Genomic DNA, 19,556 nt, shown 5'->3' with positions numbered 1-19,556 from the left:
TGAGGGCTAACAGGAGAGGGTGGCCTGGCTCTGGGCCCCCAGCCAGGCCCCAGGAGTCCTGTCCCCTCTGGGGAGGAAAGGGAAAGAGCTCTAGAAACCAACGGAGAAACAGGAGGGGCAAGGGCTCATGTCAGCAAACACGGCTACATCACGTGACACGCCAGCGACACGGAAACACACGCCAACGCACACGGCTGCACAGCGGGAAGGGGGCGGTGGGGGGAAGAAGGGAGCCGGGCGCCACCCATCTTGTCCTCTGCGGGGCAGGCTGGGGGGACAGGGTGAATGCATAGAACACATCATGTACACACGCTCAAGGCGTGGCAAGAGCGTGCATCGACCCACAGGCACATGGGATGGACACGCAGTGTGCTTCATGAGAGGCGGGGCTAGGGAGAAAGGGGACGGGGAAGCAGCGAGCCCTGGCCAGGCCCAGGACCACCCACAGGGCACACATGGGCTTGGAGGTTGTAGGTGCACGGAGGGTGAGCAGCACACTCGTCCAAGAACATGCAAAAGCCACCAGCCCCCAGACAACATTCCAGGACGCGTACAGACACGGCAGCCAACAAGCAAACACATCATATGACCTGTGGGACTTGCAGAAGGTGGGGCACAGCAGACCCTCGGGGATTCTCTGGTCCAATGGAGACCCAGGAATGGACAGCTATGGGCCTAATACCACTCAAGGAGGCAACAGCATCATTCCAGCCGTGGCTCCACCCTTGTTCTTGTGGCCCCAAGGCTGTAGGAATTCCGGAAACACCGGGGCCACAAGGGTGTCCTGGCTAGGCAGCAGGAAGGAAAAAGGGTGGGGATGCTGGGGCCTGCTCTGATGTCCCCAAAGAAGCCTGAGATGGGAGCAGGAGGGCTGTAATCAGACACTGGGGCAAACCGCCTGTCCTGAAGAAGGACATTCTTGGAAGGGACAGACAGGCTCCCCTCCTCAACAGAGCCCACCTTGGGGGTTACATATATTGGCGTCACACAGGCAGGGCTCACACAGCTCAAGTAGGGTCAAGCTACTTGAGCTGGGTGAGGGTGGGAGGGGTATTGTGTTCCAGAAGGTCACATCCGCATTGTCTCCCTGTGTCTTTGTCTCTCTCTCTCCCTCTCTCTCTCTCTCTCTCTCTCACACACACACACACACACACACACCACTTCACATGAAGTGGGACCCCGGGAGACAATCTGCACACACACACCCAACCCTGGGGCAGGGCGTACTTCTTGTGTGTTCAATCCTGTATATGTGGGTCCTTTGCTCATGCATCTCCTGCAGCCCCGCCACCAACCTTACCCCCCAACCCTCCATGCATAGTGCATGTGCTGTCTACACAGTGAGGGAGGGGTGGCCCTTTCTTCACCCTCAGAAGCTCGGGCCTGTGCCCTCACCTTCAATCTCAACCCAGGGGACGGGCGGTGGGGGGGGGGGGACAGCTATTGCCAACATTTTGGCAGGGGATGGGTCCTGGAACTCAGCTCACCCTGAGTGGCTGCTGCCAACCGGCCATTCCAGTATTCCTGAAATAACAGTTCCAGTCCCTGAGGCAGAGTCCAGAGTGTCAGATGTGGTGGTGAGGACAAGCCCTGGCCAGTTCGGAGGTAAATGTGTGGAAGGCAGGAATGCCCTAATTTTCGGTCTGTCTGGGGTGGCTCTTGACATTCACCTCATCAGTAACATTTCCCACAAATAGCCCTTTTGGGTGGCATCTACATGCAAGTGGGTGCAGCCTCAAAGGGCACCACGCCCGTGGGAGCATGCATGTTCCTGTGTGTATGTATGTGCCTCAGTGGGCCCCCCACACGAGGCCCCCTCAGCCCAGGCATGCGTGAGCACACCGAGGTGCACCCGCTCTCAACAAAGGTCTACCCTCTGGCAGAGACACAGAGAAACACAGGCGTGTGGGCACGTGTGCACAGGGGCTCTGAAATCTGGCAGGGCAGGAAGCTGCAGTTGCACAATGTTGATGGGACGGTGTGTGACCACACCAGATGTTGGTCAGCAGCTCTGAGGAGAGAGGGAGAGGGCAGATACTTCCAGATAAACAAACCTGGATGGGCACGTGTCTTTAAAGACAAACGTGTGTGCATATAACACATAGGCGGGCAGAAACACACCATGTAGAAAGCCTCTAGACACACACGTGGGTGCACACACACACACTCTCACACAGATGTATTCCACATAGCACAGAAATGTGTATTTTTGGGCCTACCCAAAATGGGTGTCCAGCGCACAATATGGAGAGCTCTGTCCGAGGAGAAGACCCATCAAATTTCAGGCATGTCCTTGAGACACACGCGCGCACACACACACACACACACGTATTCCTCACATTACCTGCTGGGGGAAATGCACACGTATACACAGGCCGAGCTAGCTTATTTACACGCTTCCACTCACCTTGGCTAAACTCCACAGGCTCACAATACACACACATGCACACACACGCTCCCTGGGACACATGCCAGCCCCTGGGGTGCCTAAGCCAGGAAGGTTTGCTTAACATCACACTGGGGTGTCTGCCATGGCCTATGTGTGTCTGGGCCCACCTGGATCCTCTGGGAATGTGAGTGTGAGCGTCTGTACACTCACGACCGGCCCTACCTATAGCAGACATGGAGGAGGTGGGGATCCGTGGAAGAAGTGCTGTTGTGTTGGATTCAAACACTCAAACACAAAATTCCATGTACGCGAATTGTGTGTCTGTGGATCTGTGGCCACACACACACACACACACACACACACACATCTATTCACAGAAGACAGAGCGGGGCTTGGTGGGCTGCTGTGTTATACCCGGCCACAGTCTACACACAACAACCCAAGTGAAAGGGGGAAGCTCAGAAGACACACAGACCTGAGGCGCCCGGGGGGGGGGGGCGCGCAGAAGGGTGATTTGGTGCTTCTACACACATCTACACATGTACACACACACGCTGGGGTGTCCACACGTCTCGAGCATGTGCTGGCGGCATGCATGTTGGTGTGCATGTGTAATCACGCCTGCTGCTATCTACGTGCGGGGGCAGGGGTGGTCCATGGCAGGGTGAGGTCCAGGGACTCCAGGGTCTGACGGGGGGTGGGAAGGGGGGGCTGCCTGGGTCTGTCTTGGGGGTGAGCCTGGAGCAGGGGATGGAAGGGGATGGTGGGGGTATTGCTCCCAATGTGGTGGGGGAAGGGTCTGGGAGAGATGGGGGGGCCTACAAGCCCAGCGTCCCCCCAATGGATGACGCCAAGACCACCCCCAGCACCACACAGCAAATGATGATCATGATTTTCTTCTGCAGGCAGAAAGGGTGACAGGGAAGAAGGAGGAGAGAGACAGAGAGATAAAGGGAGACAGACAGATGCAGGGAAAGATGGGGAAGCAGGTATAAGGAAAAAGAGGAGGGGAGAGAAAACAGAAAAAGGAAGAGGTCAGAGCCAGAGATAAGGCCTCCCTTTGGATTTCATCACTCACCTCAGCCCTGGCCTGAGCCCTGCCCCGACCGCTCAGCCCAGCCCACCTGTCCCACAGGTCCACCCGCCCCAGCTCACCCTCCGGGCCTTGCTCTGATATTTCACAGCTTTCTTGGTGTCAGACACAGCTCGCTCCACATAGTCCACGGAATGTTCCACGTTGTACTCAATGCGGTCAATCATCTCACCCTGCAGAGGAGATGTGCACAGGACAGGGTAGGGGTTGGGCTAAAGGAAAGAACCCCAGGGACGTAGGGCAGACTCCTAGAATGTGCGGGAAAGGCAGTACCTGGCTTTCCACGAGCATGGCCATGTCCACAAACATGTCATGCAGCTCTCGGATGCTGGTTTCCAGTTTGATGATCTCGTTGTGCCTCGTCTCGATCTCATTCAGTGCCTGCTTTGTCATCTGCGAGTCCATTTTGATCTAGGGCAATGGGGGTGGGGGACGGGGGGGAGGAGCTGCAGACGAGCCTTCACTCCCATGAGTTTGGATTCTGCAGCTAGAGCATCTGGGTTCAAATCCAACTGTCATTTACCAGCTCTAACTGTGGGCAAACCGTTTAACCTTTCTAGGCCTCGGTTTCCACACCTAGAAAAGGTGGATAATAGCAGTGCCCACCTCCCACAGTTGTTGTGCACATTAAGTGAGTTAATATGTATACGCTGATTACAACAGCCCCTGGCACACAGTAAGGCACTAAAAGAGGCCTGTTAAGATACAAGAAATAAAAACCAACCTGAGCCCACCACCTCACCCAGGGCATCCTCTAACACACACACACACACACACCTGGAAAGCCCAGGGAGGAGAGAGATAGGGGTGCAGAGCCACCACTAGCATCGGGGGCGCCCGTCTGGTCAAAGGCAGACAGCGTAAAGAAAGAGGACACAACAGAGAAAGCAAGTAGGAGAGGAGGACCAGAGGAGAAGGCAGAGTGCCCATTCTGGAGCCCCTGTGACATTAGATGGGGGAGAACTAATAAAGAAATGCACTGGAGCACCTGGGTGGCTCAGTCAGTTGAGCGTCCGACTTTGGCTCAGGTCATGATCTCGTGGTCCATGAGTTCGAGCCCCGCATCAGGCTCTGTGCTGACAGCCCAGGGCCTAGAGCCTGGAGCCTGCTTCGGATTCTGGGTCTCCCTCTCTGTCTGCCCCTCTCCTGCTCATTCTCTCTCTCTCTCTCTCTCTCTCTCTCTCTCTCTCTCTCTCTGTCTGTCTCAAGAATAAGTAAACATTAAAAAAGAAAAAAAGAAACGCACTGTAGCCCTCAAGAGTCAGGGGGAGAGAGAGATTCCAACCCACAATCAGATATACCTCCTCCCCGCAGACAACCTGGCCTGAGCCAGGCCACTCTCTTCCCAAACTCCTCACTGTTCAGGCTCCATGAGGAGCCACTCCTCTGCTCTAAAACCCTCCAGGGCTCTCCTCTATTCCTCCCCACTCCCCACCACCACAGGTTACACACCTTTACTCTAGCCAGGGTTCAGTCTCCCTTTCTGCCCTCATCTCCTACCTATCCTATGAGCCCAAATCATTCAATGGCTGTTTGGCAAGTGGTTCCCTCTCCCTGTCTTTGTTCAATCTGTGCCCTTTGTCTAGTGGGCCCTTTGCCCATCTCACCATGTCCAAATGTTCCTTGTTTCTTAAAGCACAGCTCAATGCTACTCCCCCCAGGAATCTTTCCCTGACTCCAGTAGTTAACCACTACCTTAGGGCCTGTCTGCAGGCAGGGCATCCCTCAGGCAAGATCCCAACCACCCTGCATTGTAATGATGCGTTTCCATTGCAGTGATGGTGGCTTTGCTGGCGGGGATCAGTTCTGTCCTCTTGGAACCCACCAAGCTCCTCTCCGTTCTCAGACAGAGAGACTGGGCAGAGCTGTTTGGGAGGGCTCCAGGTTAACGGGCCCTAATCAATTGCTCAAAGCTAATTTAACAAAGATCAGTTCTCTAAATAACAATTTACTGGAAACTGCTAGATAGTCACTGAACATACTTGAATTCTGGTCTAGAAATCTAAACCAGAGCCATTCTGCCAGCAGAAGCAGGGAGACAGAACTGGGCAGGCCAAGCAAAATCTACAAAGAGAAAGAACTACAGTGGGGAAGCCCATCCAGTCACACTGAAGATGACAAGGGCAGGGTGCAAAATGTCAGCAAAAGTAAAACTGGTACTTAAAAAAATTTTTTCAACATGTAGGCAAATTAGTCATTTGGTGAAATGACCCGCTTCAGGAGGGAGTAGTGTATCTTAGCACTGAAGAGCCCCAGCCCTGACAGGAGACCGCAGGTCCAGATCCTGGCTCTGGGGCCTTGGACGAGTTATTTAACCCCATCGCTGAAATCTGGCTGCCTCGGAGGGTGGTGGTGAGGGCTGAATGAGGTAGCAGGTAACTGTCAATATGTAAAGGGCTTAGAACATTATCTGGTTACTTAAAAGGTTGGCCTTTTTTAATGGGGGTGCCTTCCTGCTCTGCTCCCATGGAATTCCCCGGTTCCAGGTCCTGGCTTCCCACTCTTCGTTATTCCAAGGTGGACTCAGGACCTTAGCTCGGCCTCGGCTTGGGGAGGGAAGAGAGTAAATGTTTTCCAAAACCTGACCCACCCCCACCCGGGGCTCACATCATCGGTGAAGATGGCCAACTTCCCGCTCTCCAGCATGTCTTCCAGTTCTTCGTTCGTCGTGGTCCTTCCGGCTGTGGAGAGAAAGCCCTCCCTGCTCAGGGACTGGGCCAGTCTGGGGGCCTGAAGTAGTGGGATGGGGCAGAGGCCCAGGAGCCCACCCTCCCCCCACCTGGCCTTAAGGTCTCCAGGGAGAGGAAGGGCCTGGAAGAGGGCTGGGGCAAGCCTGGGGATTTTGAAAGGGGGTACACGCACTGATCTCCAGCTGCCGCTGGATCCGGTCCTTGCAGCGGTCCCGGTACTTGGACTGGGTCGCATTATATTCGGTCATTACTTCCACGAACTTCCGGGAGAGTGTGGAGTGCTAGGGTAGGGGTACAGACACATCAGGAGGGGTCAAGGAGGCAGTGGAGGGGGGAGGAGCCGAGATGGCCTATGGCCCTTCTTTAACTCGCGCTGCGATCCCAACCCTAGACAATTGCTCAGTCCCTGGACGCCCCCGCGCCAGGTCCCCCATTCAACTCGCTAACCAGCGGGGTCCCAACCAGAGCTGGGAGATAGGGCCCAGCCCCGCCCTCCCGCCATAACCCCGCCCAGGCTCCTCACTGGCCACGCCCAGCGCTTTGCTCGGCTCTGGCCCGCCCACTATCTTTTCGCCTGGCTCCCGCCAGGAGTCCTCCCCCGTCGGATCCGGCTCCCCCCCAACCCCGCCAGGCTGCCACCTCCTACCTGGGTCTTGCGGATGCGCAGGTCCGCGGAGGAACGGTTCAGCCCCTCCTCTTGTTCAATGCTTTGCTCGATCGCTACGGGAGAGAGGGTGCAGTGACCGGCGGGAGACCCGGGGCATGTGGGGCAGGGGTCCGGGACGTAGGAAAGGTCGACACCCCGAGGCAGGCCCCAGGCCTGTGAAGAGATGTCACACCCATGGCGAGGGCAGACAGTAGAGGATCCAAGGGGCAGGGGCAGGAGGCGGGTGAATAGAGGGACAGACGTTTCAGGGCGTCTGGAAGGCAGGTAGGAGGGGAGGTTGAGGGTTCGCGGGTCACCAGACAGAAAGGGGCTACTTGTTCAGGAGGAAGTGCTGGGTCTTGGAAAGAAGTCCCACAGCTGTAACTCGTGCTTAACCCCACTGAGGGGGGTGTGGGCCCAGTCCACTGGAGGGTCTCCAGTATGTGGAGAACTCTCCATTTCCTAAGGCCTCTGGAAAGAGGGCAGGAACCCACCCTGAGGTTTTTCTGGCAGAAGGCCGGCACTTCCAGGTGGGTCAGGTTCTAGTGGCCGCCCTTTTCTTCCAAAATCCTAGGGTGAGGGAGGGATGTTCCAATAGAAAATAGCTCTCCCCCAGCCCTGCAAGGTGACCCCTAATTTGGGAATTCCCACTTCTACAAGATGTTCTGGAAAAGCTGCACAGATGAACTGGGATTCCTGCTTCTGGATCATGCACTCCTAACATCTATCATTCAAATTTTCTAAAAAAGAGCTTGTGTGTGATAAGATCTACAGTGCTCTGAAAATGCAGCAGGGATGAATCAACCAGGCCCTCCAGACCTGGAAGGGCCTCCAGGCCATTCTTGAGAACATCACTTCTCTTCTGCTGGCAGCAGGGGAGATATGGGGCTGAACAGCACCCCCGATGCTCCCCTACCTGCAATGGTGGGCACAGTAACTGAGTGACACCTCTGGCCCACCTGCTGCTGGAAAAGCACAGGAACACACACCCAGGGAAGTCAGAGCCCCCGGCCCATACTGGGACCCTATTGTCAGGCTTGGGACTGGAGCCAAGCCATGGAGTGAGGGGGCCTTTACAGGACCTCACTGACTTCCTACAACAATCCTAGGAATTCAGTCCATGTTTTACACTAGAAGCTGAGGTTCAAATGGGTAAAACAACTGACCCAAGGTCACACACCAAAATAGCTGGAGAAAGATGGAGAAGAAAATTTCCTCTCTTTTTCTGGAGGCCTGGAAGGTCAGCTTCTCTACATCGCTCCTACTTTCTCTGGGTTCTTTCTTGGTCTGTTCCTGGACTCATGATCCATGGAGCCACCTCTTGGTCTTATAGAGAGTGTTAAGGTCAGAGCTCAATGGGCCCAAAGAAATCTTTGAGCCCAGGAATTTTTAAATGGTGTTCCATGGAACCCTGCTTCTGAGAAAGAACTTCAAGGACTGTTGCCAGGAGTAAAGGGGAGGCGAGGCGGGTAGGGCCCTAGGTCTCCCAACCCCAGTACAGCCAGAATAGCATGACTTTTACGTGTTGTATATACTGGAGTTCTCTGTAAGATTTCATTTAGAGGAAAAAAAAAATTGCTACAAAAAAAACCACACACACAAAACCAAAAACCTGCTTTGAAATTGCTTCTGTTTTTCTTACTGTACCAATGAGAAAGTTGAGGTGAGGAATGTGTTGATGATGGAAGCTGTCCAGAACTGAGTTGATGATGGAAGTTGAACTCCGTCTGTCTGGATTTGTACTTAATGCACTCCCAGTTTGGGCCATTTTCCTTTCCAGCACATAAGTGTAAAGGGCTTATTTTTACAGATCAGCACTGGAGGCTCACACATGACCTCCCACTGACTCGGGGAAGGCATGGAGTCCCTGTTCTCCTCTCTCTGGACAAAGGTTAGTATGCTCAAGGCCAGGCATCTGACATGACACCTCTTCCCCAAAGCCCAGCAATGTGCCTCAGACAAAGTAGGTGCCTGGCAAATGTTTTCTGATACTGAATTACCACCTCACGGTAACACTGCTATTCCCCTGGCACCAGCAGACAAGGAGGTTCCCAACCCACAATGCTTTGAGGGAAGGTGGTTATTACCAGCACCCAAGTCCTTAAATTAGAGCAAATACATAAGCATTTGGCAGGTCCCTCCTGAAAGCTTGCCAGCTCCTGATGTCAGCCACACAGTCCAATCTGTCCTGAGCCGACGATACCAATTCAGAAGCATTTGCTGAGCCCACCTACTGGGTGCTTAGCGCTAGGCCCGGCACCTGTTCTGGAGAAATAAGGATTTAATGAAACTAAAGCCACTTGGTAGACTGTATTTTCTGGTGGACCTTCATGCTGATGGATCCAGCAGAGTGCAGATGCAACTTGGACAACCCCCCCGCCCCCACTTCCTTGTCGTGTATCTTTCTCCAAAGAATCTGGAGCAAGGAGGGGAATCTGGGGGTTTTGCGCTTTCTCACTGTTTAGGAATCTGGGTCCTGGAAATTTGTAGACGTTCCTTATAGAAAGGCATGTTTGGTCCAACGAGGGCACAGTTGTTTTCCTCCTTAGTCTGGGGATTGCATTCCTCACCTTTCAACTTGGACCGAACCTTGTTGGCAGTCTTCTTGATGTCTGCGGTGAGGTCCTCCAGCTCCTGTTTGGTCTCTGGGGACAGAGCCAGAGAGGATGACACGTATGGACGGGAGCCCAGACCCCCTACACCACTCCCCTACTTGTCTAACCCCATCCCCCTTACAGCCACCCAGAAGCAGCACTCACTCTCATCTGGGTTGGGGGCGGCCAGGATGGCACTGTGCTGTTTTTTCACTTGCTCCACATCCTCTGACAGCTTCTCAATGCAGCCCCGGATCTCTTCCACCTGGAGCAGCAAATCAGCTATACCCAGCCAAGTCGCTGAGCCAGGCAAGGGGCCCCGGGGGCTCAGTCAGGGTTCAGGTAAATGGGCAAGATCTAAAGGCCAAGGGGGTGTAGAAGTGGAGAGCAGGGGCGGGAACAGGGCAAAGGAAGTTGTTGGCTGGGGGCCAGCTTCTGGGTCTGAGAGCATCAGAAGCTCAGTTACCTGTTCAAAGAACTCATCCATGAAGTGGTCCCGATCCACATGGACCACCTCCTCTTCATCATCACTGTCTTTCGCCTGGGAGGCAAGAGAGGCAGAATCCATGAACAGTCCCTACCCCGAGTCTGATGCTCCCAGCTCTAGGCTCAGAGCAGAGGTCTTGGGAGAGGTCATATGCGGGGGGACAGGTCATATGCAGGTCATACGCAAGGGCACCAAGCAGTCAGAATGAACACTGGCTCTCTTGTGGAACGGGGTCCCGGAAGCCAGGTGGCCAACAGCCCAAAGGACAGGGTGGAGGGAATCAGAAAAAGGCACCCTCTCAAGGGTGGAATTGGCCCAGTCACCCTGGAGGTGGGTGACACTCAGGACAGCTGCTGTGAACCGGTATCATATGAACTGGCTAAACGTCAGCCTTGCAACATCTGGGGTCTGGAATGGAGGCCCAGGATCCTGACCCTGTCCACCATCCCTCCCGGCCGCTCCTGCCCAGGCCTTACTTTGCTCCCCTCCAGCTTCCACCCGGCCAGCCACGTCCCCCGTGCAAGGTCACTTCACTGCCAGCTGCGGGCGCCAAGTTGAGCAAGCAGTCAAGTCCAGGGAGGGCTGGAGGAGAGCCACAGGCAGCACCCCCACCTCCCCGGCTCCCTGCGTCTTCCTCCCGCTGCCTGCGCTCACCCCCTCAGCTGCTCTGCCCCTCGTATTCACTTCTTTCATCCAGCCTCTCCCAACTTCACACCCACCTACTCTCACTTGCTTGGATTTCCCAGTTGCAACCTGCAGCTGCTCAGCCCTCCACCCCCAGGGCTCAGAGACACAAAGGGATTTACCCACCCACACCACCACCACCACCGCCACCGTCAGACAGACCAGTGACACGGACAGAAGGGCTGACACACAAGACACACAGAAATAGGCCCACTGACACCCACACGGAGAGACGCTGGCATGCTGACGTTCACCCACACACGGCAAAGCTGCCCTCTGACACGTGTGGCAACCCCAGGGACATTCGGGAGGGCCCTCTGTGCCTCTCTGACCCTCAGGTCGGCACACTCATTCAGAGCTGGGGAAGAAGAGAGGGGACAGGGTGGGCTCCCCGGTGCTACACACTCTGGGCTTGAGACTCTTCTCTGCTTGGGACAGAAGTCTGAGGACAAAAGCTGAGCCTGTCAAGCTTAATTACATGAGGAGCTCTAATCGGCCCCAGTAGAAATTGAAACAGAGTTCACCCAGACCTCCAGAAAGAACCTAGCCAAAAGAATCTGACTACCAAAGCCTGAGTGAAATCAAGACAGGATCCAAAAGTGTCCACTTGGGGTAGAGCCTGTTGGGATCTAAAGACAAGCACTCACACGGAACCTCAACAGGGTCCGAGCAGATCACAGACGGGATCTGACAGAAACCAGACAGGCTTCGACCGAACTAGACTTGGGGCAGACAGATCCCAGACAAGCTCAGATCGAACCTAGACAGAGCCAGATGGGACCTAGATGCAATCTAGGCAGCCAAGTGAACTCGGAATCAGCAGAGCCCCAGCAGCACCGGGAGGAGCCCTCCAGCTGCACACTCTCAATGCCACCCCAGCTTCCTGCCCAAATGGAACTCAAGGGATTCTCCCCACAGACGCTGGGCCCCACCCCATGTCAGAAAATGTGTTCAGCACTTACATTTAATTTCCAGACCATCCCAAACATCCCCTGGGAAAGGGAGGCTCCTCCGTCTGCCCACAGCTGCCCTCAGAAGGAGAGGTAATACCAGGCCGGGCTCGGGGACTCTGATAGGACGTCAGGCTTCTCAAGTCTCCACCAGACCAGGGCTATCCCGATAAACTTTGGCCCGGAGGGGCTCTGGGATGCTCATCTCATCTCTGAGGACCCACTGGCTTCCCCTGATACTGTGTCCTCAAGCCAGCTGCCCCACAAGGTCTCCCTCCCCTGCAGCCAAAGCCATTCCTCTGCCACTTCTCTGACTTCGGCCCTCTGCCCAGCTGCCCACCGGTCATGAGGCGTGTCTCTGGCTCAGGTGCCTGGGAACTTTCCTGTTCTGTCCCTTTCTCACACTGACTTTTGATTTTCTAAAGTCTAATTTCCCTCTCTACTGTTGTTCCCAGAGCCAGTTCCCTTAGGTTTTGCCCTGGGACATCCCTGGCTGCCTGTTTCCTTGTCCTTGAGAGAGGAAGAAAGGTAGAGGCCCGAGAGCTAATAATCCTCTACAGGGTACAAACACTTTTCCATCTATAATCCCTTTTGATCCTCACCACACAGCCCTGAGAGAGAGGCTGAGCAAATATCAGTGTCCCCATTTCACAGATGAGGGAACAGGAGGTCAGAGGTGGAGAAGGGAAGTGACTTGTCCAAGGGCACCTGGGCTGAATGGGCTGGAAATCATAGGCATCTAAGACAGACCTCCCCCACAGCCCCTTCTAAGGCTTGAGACCAGGCCACCTCCTTCCACCAACTCTGCCACCACATGTTTTCTCGCTCAGGTCAGCTCCTGCTAAGGCCCAATCTGGGTGAGGCTCTGTGCCCCGAAATCCTAGGAAAATATTATTGTATAATAACACCTTCCACATAGGTCTTATATTCTTGTTATCTCATTTAATCTTTATGTAAAGTCTATAAAGATCACTGGCTAGCATAATTATAATTATGGCAAACATTTACAAAGCGTGTTAGAACGAGCTGGGCACCATTCTATGCCCTGTGTGTACATTTGTCCCTTTAATTCTCACAATAGCCTCCTGAGGTAGATATTGTTATAGCCCCCTTTTATAGATGGGGAAACTGAGGCACAGAGAGGCTGAAGAACTTGCCCAGGTTAGCAGCTGCAAAGCCACATGATTTCTGCCTTCTGAGCTTCAGCCTCTGCATTCACTGAATGGCGATAACGTCTACTCCAAATGCTGGGCAGGTGGAGGCAATGAAACCAGGCAGGAAAAATGCCTAATGCTGCCAGAGAGAAGCAGTGTTTAGTGAGGGTTGGCTATTACCTGCTGCCCCTCCCATGTTATAGATGAAGAAACAGGCTCAGAGAGGTTGCCTGACCTGCCTAAGGCTTCACAGCAAATAAGGCCAGAGGTGAGACTTGACCTGCCTGGTGCTAATCCCAGGATCTGTCCCCGCAGTCCTGCTCTGCTGTGTCCCCAGTACTGCTGAACTCCTGTGGCCAGGGGAGATAACCAGTAAGGGGCCAGGCTGCAGGAAGAGCCCAGACAGGAAGCCAGGAATTCTACCTTCCCTTGCCCTATTCTGTGATCCTAGGCAAATCTCAGCCCTTCTCTGAGCCCCAGTTCATTTGCAAAAAGGGCAGCCTGGTGCACCAAGGGCCCTCCCTGCTCTGCAGTGTGCATCTTCACTAATGAGCATGGCCTCCATTTCTGGAAGAAGTTGGCCAGCCTAAAAGAATGCAGGCTATGGGCAGATGAGATTACCCAGAAAAAGACGATTGTATGCGCTCGCTCGCTCGATCTGCTTTACGGACAACTCAAGCTTCAGTTTCCTCACATGCAAAATGAAGAAGATAAGAAATCTAACACATGTTTACAGATCGCAGTGAGCTGGGCCCTGTCCAAAGTGCCTTGAGTGTCTCTTATACTCCATGAAGTAGATACGATTCTTATACCCATTTGACAGATGAGGAAACTGAGGCACAGAGAGATTAAGTGACTTGCTCAAGATTATCCAGTGGGTGCTGTATGGGGTGCTGACAGGGCGGCACCTGGGTTTAAACTCACAGTCGCTGCTCTTCCTACTCACCAATTCCTCAAGTGCTTGAAAGGATGAAGTGACAGAGTGCAGAGGTCCTGGGCACCTTCTGGAACCGCCTTGGGAATAGGGGGCATCAGATCCAAGTCTCTAGCTTCAGTCTTTCCCCATCAGAGATACAAGGGCCCTCGTGTACGTTGGTGTGGGGAGACCACATAGACAGATGCGTGGATGGAAGGAGGGGGACAGAGTGAGCTAGCAGGTCAGAGATCAGAGATCAGAGACAGATGGTAAGAAGGTGACTAACACAGAGGCAGAAAGAGCCTGGTGTTGGGTGACAGAAAAGTCAGAGTGCGCGTGTGTGTATGTAAACACACGTGTGCCAACACGCACCGCACACACATGCTCACAGGTGCTCCTCAGGGGTGCAAACATCATTTGATCTAGAGGCAGCAGCCTCTCTCCACCGCACCCCCACTCCTGTCCATCTGTCTCCCTGACTGGGCCTCTCTGCCCTCCCAGCACCCAGCATCGCCCTCCCTCCCCCAACCTTGCCGCTCTGCCCTCCCTCCTTATCCCCCTACTCCCTTCCTCATCCTCCCTGTGCCCCACTGAATCATTCATTCACCTGGCAGCTATGTATGAGCAGAGCCAAGTTCTCTAGCTGCTGCTGAGAACACAGAGGTGGACAAGACAGGAAGAAGGTCCTAGCTCCAAGGAGCTGACGTTCTATTGGAGGGAGACGAAGAATGAACAAGATGATTTCAGACTATGCTAACTGGCAAGCAGGGAGATGAACCCAGTGAGAGGGAGAAACGGCTATCAGGGGTGGCCCAGGATGGTCAGGGAGGGGCTTTCTGGGGGTGGGTGACATTTGATGACACAGAATTCAAGTCAGAGGGATTAGTGGTCCAGGCAGAGGGAAGAGCGTTCAAAACAGGGGGACCAACAGAAGGAACAGCAAGTGCAAAAGCCCTGAGGCAGGGGTGAACTTGCTGTGCTTGCACAGCAGAAATGCGCCCTGTGCAGCCGGGGGGCAGTGGTCCATCACCAGGGTTCTCCTGATCCCTGCCCTCTCACACTGGGCTGCTCTTTCACTATTTCAGGTCTACCACTGAAAGTCCTCCCTGTGCCTATCCCATACCTAAGTACTACATAGATGACTCAGTTCCTGTCCTTAGAGTGTGTGACTTGTCCTTTAACGGCCCCCATTCCCACCCGGCCTCAAATTTGAGCCTCCTTCCCTACAGGCCTCATCTTCCCCACCCCCCAGGCCTCCTGCCTTCCCACTCCACAGTCCACCATGCAACCCCACAGGCTTCTCTCCCTCCCCAATCTTCCTCTCCAACTCACTTGCTCCCGTTCTCTCCTCTTGAGCCCTGGCCCTGACCCTGGCCCTGCTCCTTGGACCCTGGGACAACAATCCAGCGGATTAACTCCCCATCATAGCCTCCACTCCAGTCCAGCACCTCCCAACTCATGCCCAAAGGTGCTTGGTGAACTGGAAAACAGAAAACCCTGGTTCAACACTAGCTCTGCCATTAACAGCTGTTTGACCTTGGTCCGGTTGCCTCTCTGGCCCTCAGTCTACTCCAAAATAAATTAGGGGTCACATCCTGCCCATCCCAGGGGGCTGATATGAGGTTCAAGGGAAACAAGCAAGTCAAATGTGGAATAATAAACACTCACAGGGCCCTGCTGTGCCCAGGCCCCTTCTTGGTACTTTTTGATATTACCTAATTTCAATCCTTGGGACAATCCTGCAAACGGGTACTATTATTACTCCCAATTCAAACATGAAGAAACTGAGGACCAGAGAGGTTAAGAAACTTAACCCAAGGTGACACAGGAAGTAGCAAAGCTAGGATTTGAACCCAGACAGTCTGACTCCCAAATCTGTGCCCTCACAGGGTATTTGATAAACAGATCTGAGTTCCCAGGGGAACTCGAAAGTATTGTTGGGAAGATGATCAGGTCCCCTGAGCTGACATCCCCTCCCACTACTGCCCCCCACTACTCTCAGCATCTCAGAGACCTCTTAACCAGGCCTCCAACACCCTGCCCGGTCTCTCCTGCTTCCCAGTCTCCTCGCTCTCAACTCTGATGGGGAGACCCCTGCACTCCTTACATCTGGCAGCTTCTCCCCACCCCACCCACCCCCTCCCAAATCTCTAGTCTCTCTGAGCTGTGACTAACACCAGAGCCACCAGCACTTACCCAACTCCTTTTACCCCTCCATGCCCCCCCCCCCCCAACACTGCCTACCCCCTGCAGCCCCAGCAGACAGACCTCCTTGCCTCCCTCACCTATGTGGAAGAGGACTCCATGCCCTGCCTCCCCTTCCATCCTTGTCTTGGAGCTTCCCACCTCCCCCCCCCCCCCAATTATACCATGATTTCACCACTACCTCACCTCAACGGCTTTCCATTTCTCTGGGTTTTAGAGTGATAGAATTGTCCTGGCAGCAGGGGATCTGGGTTCAAATTCACATTCCTCACTTGATGGCTGTGTGACCTTGGGCAAGTTATTTGCCCACTCTGGGCATCAGTTTCCTCAGCTTTAAAATGAGGTAGTCTCTTAGTCCACATACCTTACCAGGAGATCAGTGAGGGTCCAATGAGATTACAAACAGCAACCTGCTTTGAAAAGTGCATGGCGAGAGAAAGGGAGTTTAGAGCACCAGTGATGGGGCCCGCTGCTTGCCTGCCTTTTACTAGCTATGTGACTCTGATCCAGAACGCTGATCCCTGATACTTAATGTCTCTGGGCTTCAATTTCCTTATCTGTAAAATGGAATCAGACTAGTACCAGGGTTGAGGTGAGGATCAAAATGAGTAAATATGAATAAAACACTCAAAACAATATCTGGCACTAGGGGGTTAGTTGTTTTTATTATTGCCATTTTCTAGATGCCTGGCCCTTACATTCAGTGGAAGTTTAATAAAGAAAACTTCAAAATTCCCTATTCAACCACCAGTTTCTTCTTCCTTCTCATCTGCCAACCCGTCTTTCTCCAGAGATGACAGTCACTTATCTTCAAGCCCCTTCCTCTTGTTTTCTGTAATCTGGTTTCCCACCCCCATATCCAGGGGCTCTCCAAAGACAGAGCTTTTTACCCCCAGTGTTCAGACTTCTGTTTCAAAGACCAAAAAAGCAGAGACACGTGTCAACTTGCCAGACTGGAAACCCAGATTCCAGTCTGATCCTCCCACCCACTTGCTTGGTGACCTTGGACAAGTTCCTGCTACCTCCAAACCTCAGTCTCCTCATCTGTCAAATGGGGTAACAACCCTGGGAGCAGGGAACCACCAACAGGCTCCTCCTGAGAAAGACCCAGTGCATCAGGATACATCATGGCCGGGGCTAGTACTTTAGTAACATCACACCACAGGCCTGGAGCACAGAGCAAGCTGTCAGCTTTGCCTTCTGGGCCCCCAGGTCATTTCTACAAATCCCCCAGCATTCTCCCTACCCTAGAAACCATTCTCATCAAGCCCCCACTCCCCAGCCCCTCCAAATAGCAGCCTTCACTGCGGACATCAGTGCCGCCCTCCTCCCCCTGTCACCCAAACACATAGTGCCTGGCCAGACTCCTGGAGCTAGGCCTCTTCAGGCCTGCAGACCAGGGGTCCACATCAACCTGCCCCTGACTGTTCAGAATGCCCCAATTCCCCCCAGCAAAGCAGTCCATGTCACAAAACCCAGTTCCGTGGCCCTGTGCATGGAACCTCCTCCCCCTCTCCCCTGCAGCCCCAACTCCCACCTCTGGGGTCACCCAATCTCAGGCCTTGGCCCTCTGGCTGTCTCCTGAGGCCACCACTTCCCTCCCTGCCTCTGAGAGGTGCCCCCTCCCCACAGGGAGCAACACACGCGTGCACACACAGACATCCACTTCATTCACTGCCAGGTGTTGGCATCTCTGGCCCAACCTGTGTCCTTCCCCAGAGCACCCCCCAAATCTGGGTCCCGCTAGACTCAGCCTGGCCCAGTAACCGCCCCCATCTTTCTCATTCCGCAAATCTGCCCAGGGGATGACAGACAGTACCCTCCAATTCTCTCCTGATGTTCACTCTCTCCCATCCCCAGATTTGACCCCAGGGCTCTCCTGGGAATGTGGGTATCCAAGGCCCCTGAAATCTCTCCTGCCCCCTTGAGTCTTAATGGCCTCCAACCTCTTCCAGCCGCTGTCCCCAAAATGCAGGTTCATTGGAGACATCAGGTGCCTCCAGATACTGGGGTGCCCCTACTACCAACCTCCAGTCCCATCATTTGCCCCCATGTCCCAGCACCTCCCCCACTCCACCCCCACGCGCTCCCCCAATATTGGGGTCCCGCCCCCCCATTTCCCCACCCCCAAGCTCACACTCCGCAGCTCCTGAGTCCGATCCTTCATCCTGCGACGGCTCCTCCTCCTCCTCCTCCTCGTCCTCCTGCCTCTGCTGCTGCTCCCTGCCTCCTGCCTCGGTGCTGGAGGCCGGAGTCTGGGGGCGCCGGGGGGCACCGGAGCCGCTGGGGGGGGGGCCCGCGGACGGGGGCGGGGCCGGGGGTGGCGAGCCGAGGGCCGGGCAGGGGCAGGGGCCTGGGCCGGGCTCGGCTCTGCCGGGGCTGCGGTGGCGATGCGGCTGCGGCACAGGCTTGGATGGAGGGATGCGGGAGCCGAAGCGCGGGGGAGGGGGGCGGAGGGAGGTAAGGAGGAAGGGAGGGAGGGGGGAACCGGGAGGGGGCGGGGAGCAGGGGGCATGCGCAGCGCCCGGGGCTGGGGGCGCCTGGGGGTTGTAGTCCGGGGGAGGGGGACCCAGGGAGAGGGGGAGTGGAGAGGCCTAGAGGGGGGTGGGGAAGGGCAGAACCAGAGAAGCAGGGAGAGATTCGGAGAGAGGCAGAGGAGATGCGGCGGGAGGCAGCGAGCTGCTGGGTTGGGGGGGGGGGGGGGGGGTGGGGGCAGAAAGGGGGTAAAGGAATGAATTAAGGGAATAACCCAGGGAAGGGTTGCTGTGCATCCCTTTATACCAGGAGATATAGATAGATTTTATGTTTGGTATCTGTGAGTATCTGTGCGAGCGTGTGCACGACCACCTCTGTGTATGTGTCCCTGCAGGAGGTTCTTTGGACACTAGAAATAGCAAAACCGACCCTCTAGGTGGCTTTTGTGATGCAAGGAATCAGCCAAGCCTGGAAGGACAGGGACTTGTTTGTTTTGGGATTTATTTTGCACAGCCTTGCCTGCTCTGTGACAGCGATGGGTCTCAGAGCTCTGCTTGTCTACCTCCAAGGACAGGGGGCTCACTACCTTACCAGAACTCTTGGCCTATCTTTACATGGCTCTGAATGTTGAAAACGAAATTTGTCCTCATTGGGAGGGGAATGAAGGTACACCTGAAGGTCCAAGTACCCTGTGTCCTTCTCCTTGATGCCCACCTCTCTTCTCCCCTTCTCCATATTTTAACATCACACCAATTGTTCCACCCCTGCAGTGGAGCTTTGGCCCCTGACAGGCCTTAAACCTGCTTTTGCCAAGTTACCTGATCACCTCCTTGATGCCAAATCCATCGACCACTAGTCAGGGGCCTTACCCTTCATGATCTTTCAGTGACATAGGACCCTTATGACCTCTCTCTCTCTCTCTTTTTAAAACTTAAATCCAAGTTAGTTAACAGGAGTAGAATTTGTTGATTCATCACTTACACATAACAGCCAGTGCTCATCCCAACAGACGCCCTCCTTAATGCCCATCACCCTTTTAGCCCATCCCCCCACCCACCTCCCCTCCAGCAACCCTTAGTTTGTTCTCTGTTTTTAAGAGTCTCTTATGGTTTCCCTCCCTCTCTGGTTTTATCTTATTTTTCCTTCCCTTCCCCTATGTTCATCTGTTTTGTTTCTTAAATTCCACATGTGAGTGAAATCATATGATATTTATGTTTCTCTGACTGACTTATTTCGCTTAGCATAATACATTTGAGTTCCATCCACATTGTTG

General features: G+C 54.3%; 1 protein-coding gene across 1 annotated transcript; it reads right to left on the bottom strand.

The window, feature by feature from the left end:
- Positions 1-486: 486 nt before the first annotated feature.
- Positions 487-18,243, bottom strand: STX1B (syntaxin 1B). The gene is made up of 10 exons (XM_040463123.1): positions 17,946-18,243; positions 9,879-9,953; positions 9,578-9,677; positions 9,389-9,463; positions 6,819-6,892; positions 6,345-6,453; positions 6,090-6,163; positions 3,756-3,893; positions 3,545-3,655; positions 487-3,288 (listed from the first exon to the last, which is right to left on the bottom strand). Exons 1-10 carry the CDS (start codon positions 17,973-17,975, stop codon positions 3,208-3,210), a joined length of 867 nt encoding a protein of 288 aa, XP_040319057.1. The 5' UTR covers positions 17,976-18,243; the 3' UTR covers positions 487-3,207.
- Positions 18,244-19,556: the final 1,313 nt, after the last annotated feature.

Source organism: Herpailurus yagouaroundi, unplaced genomic scaffold (assembly GCF_014898765.1).
Source record: "Herpailurus yagouaroundi ecotype Mexico unplaced genomic scaffold, PumYag 379, whole genome shotgun sequence".
Lineage (NCBI taxonomy): Eukaryota > Metazoa > Chordata > Mammalia > Carnivora > Felidae > Herpailurus > Herpailurus yagouaroundi.
This window is presented reverse-complemented; position numbering and strand designations above follow the sequence as displayed.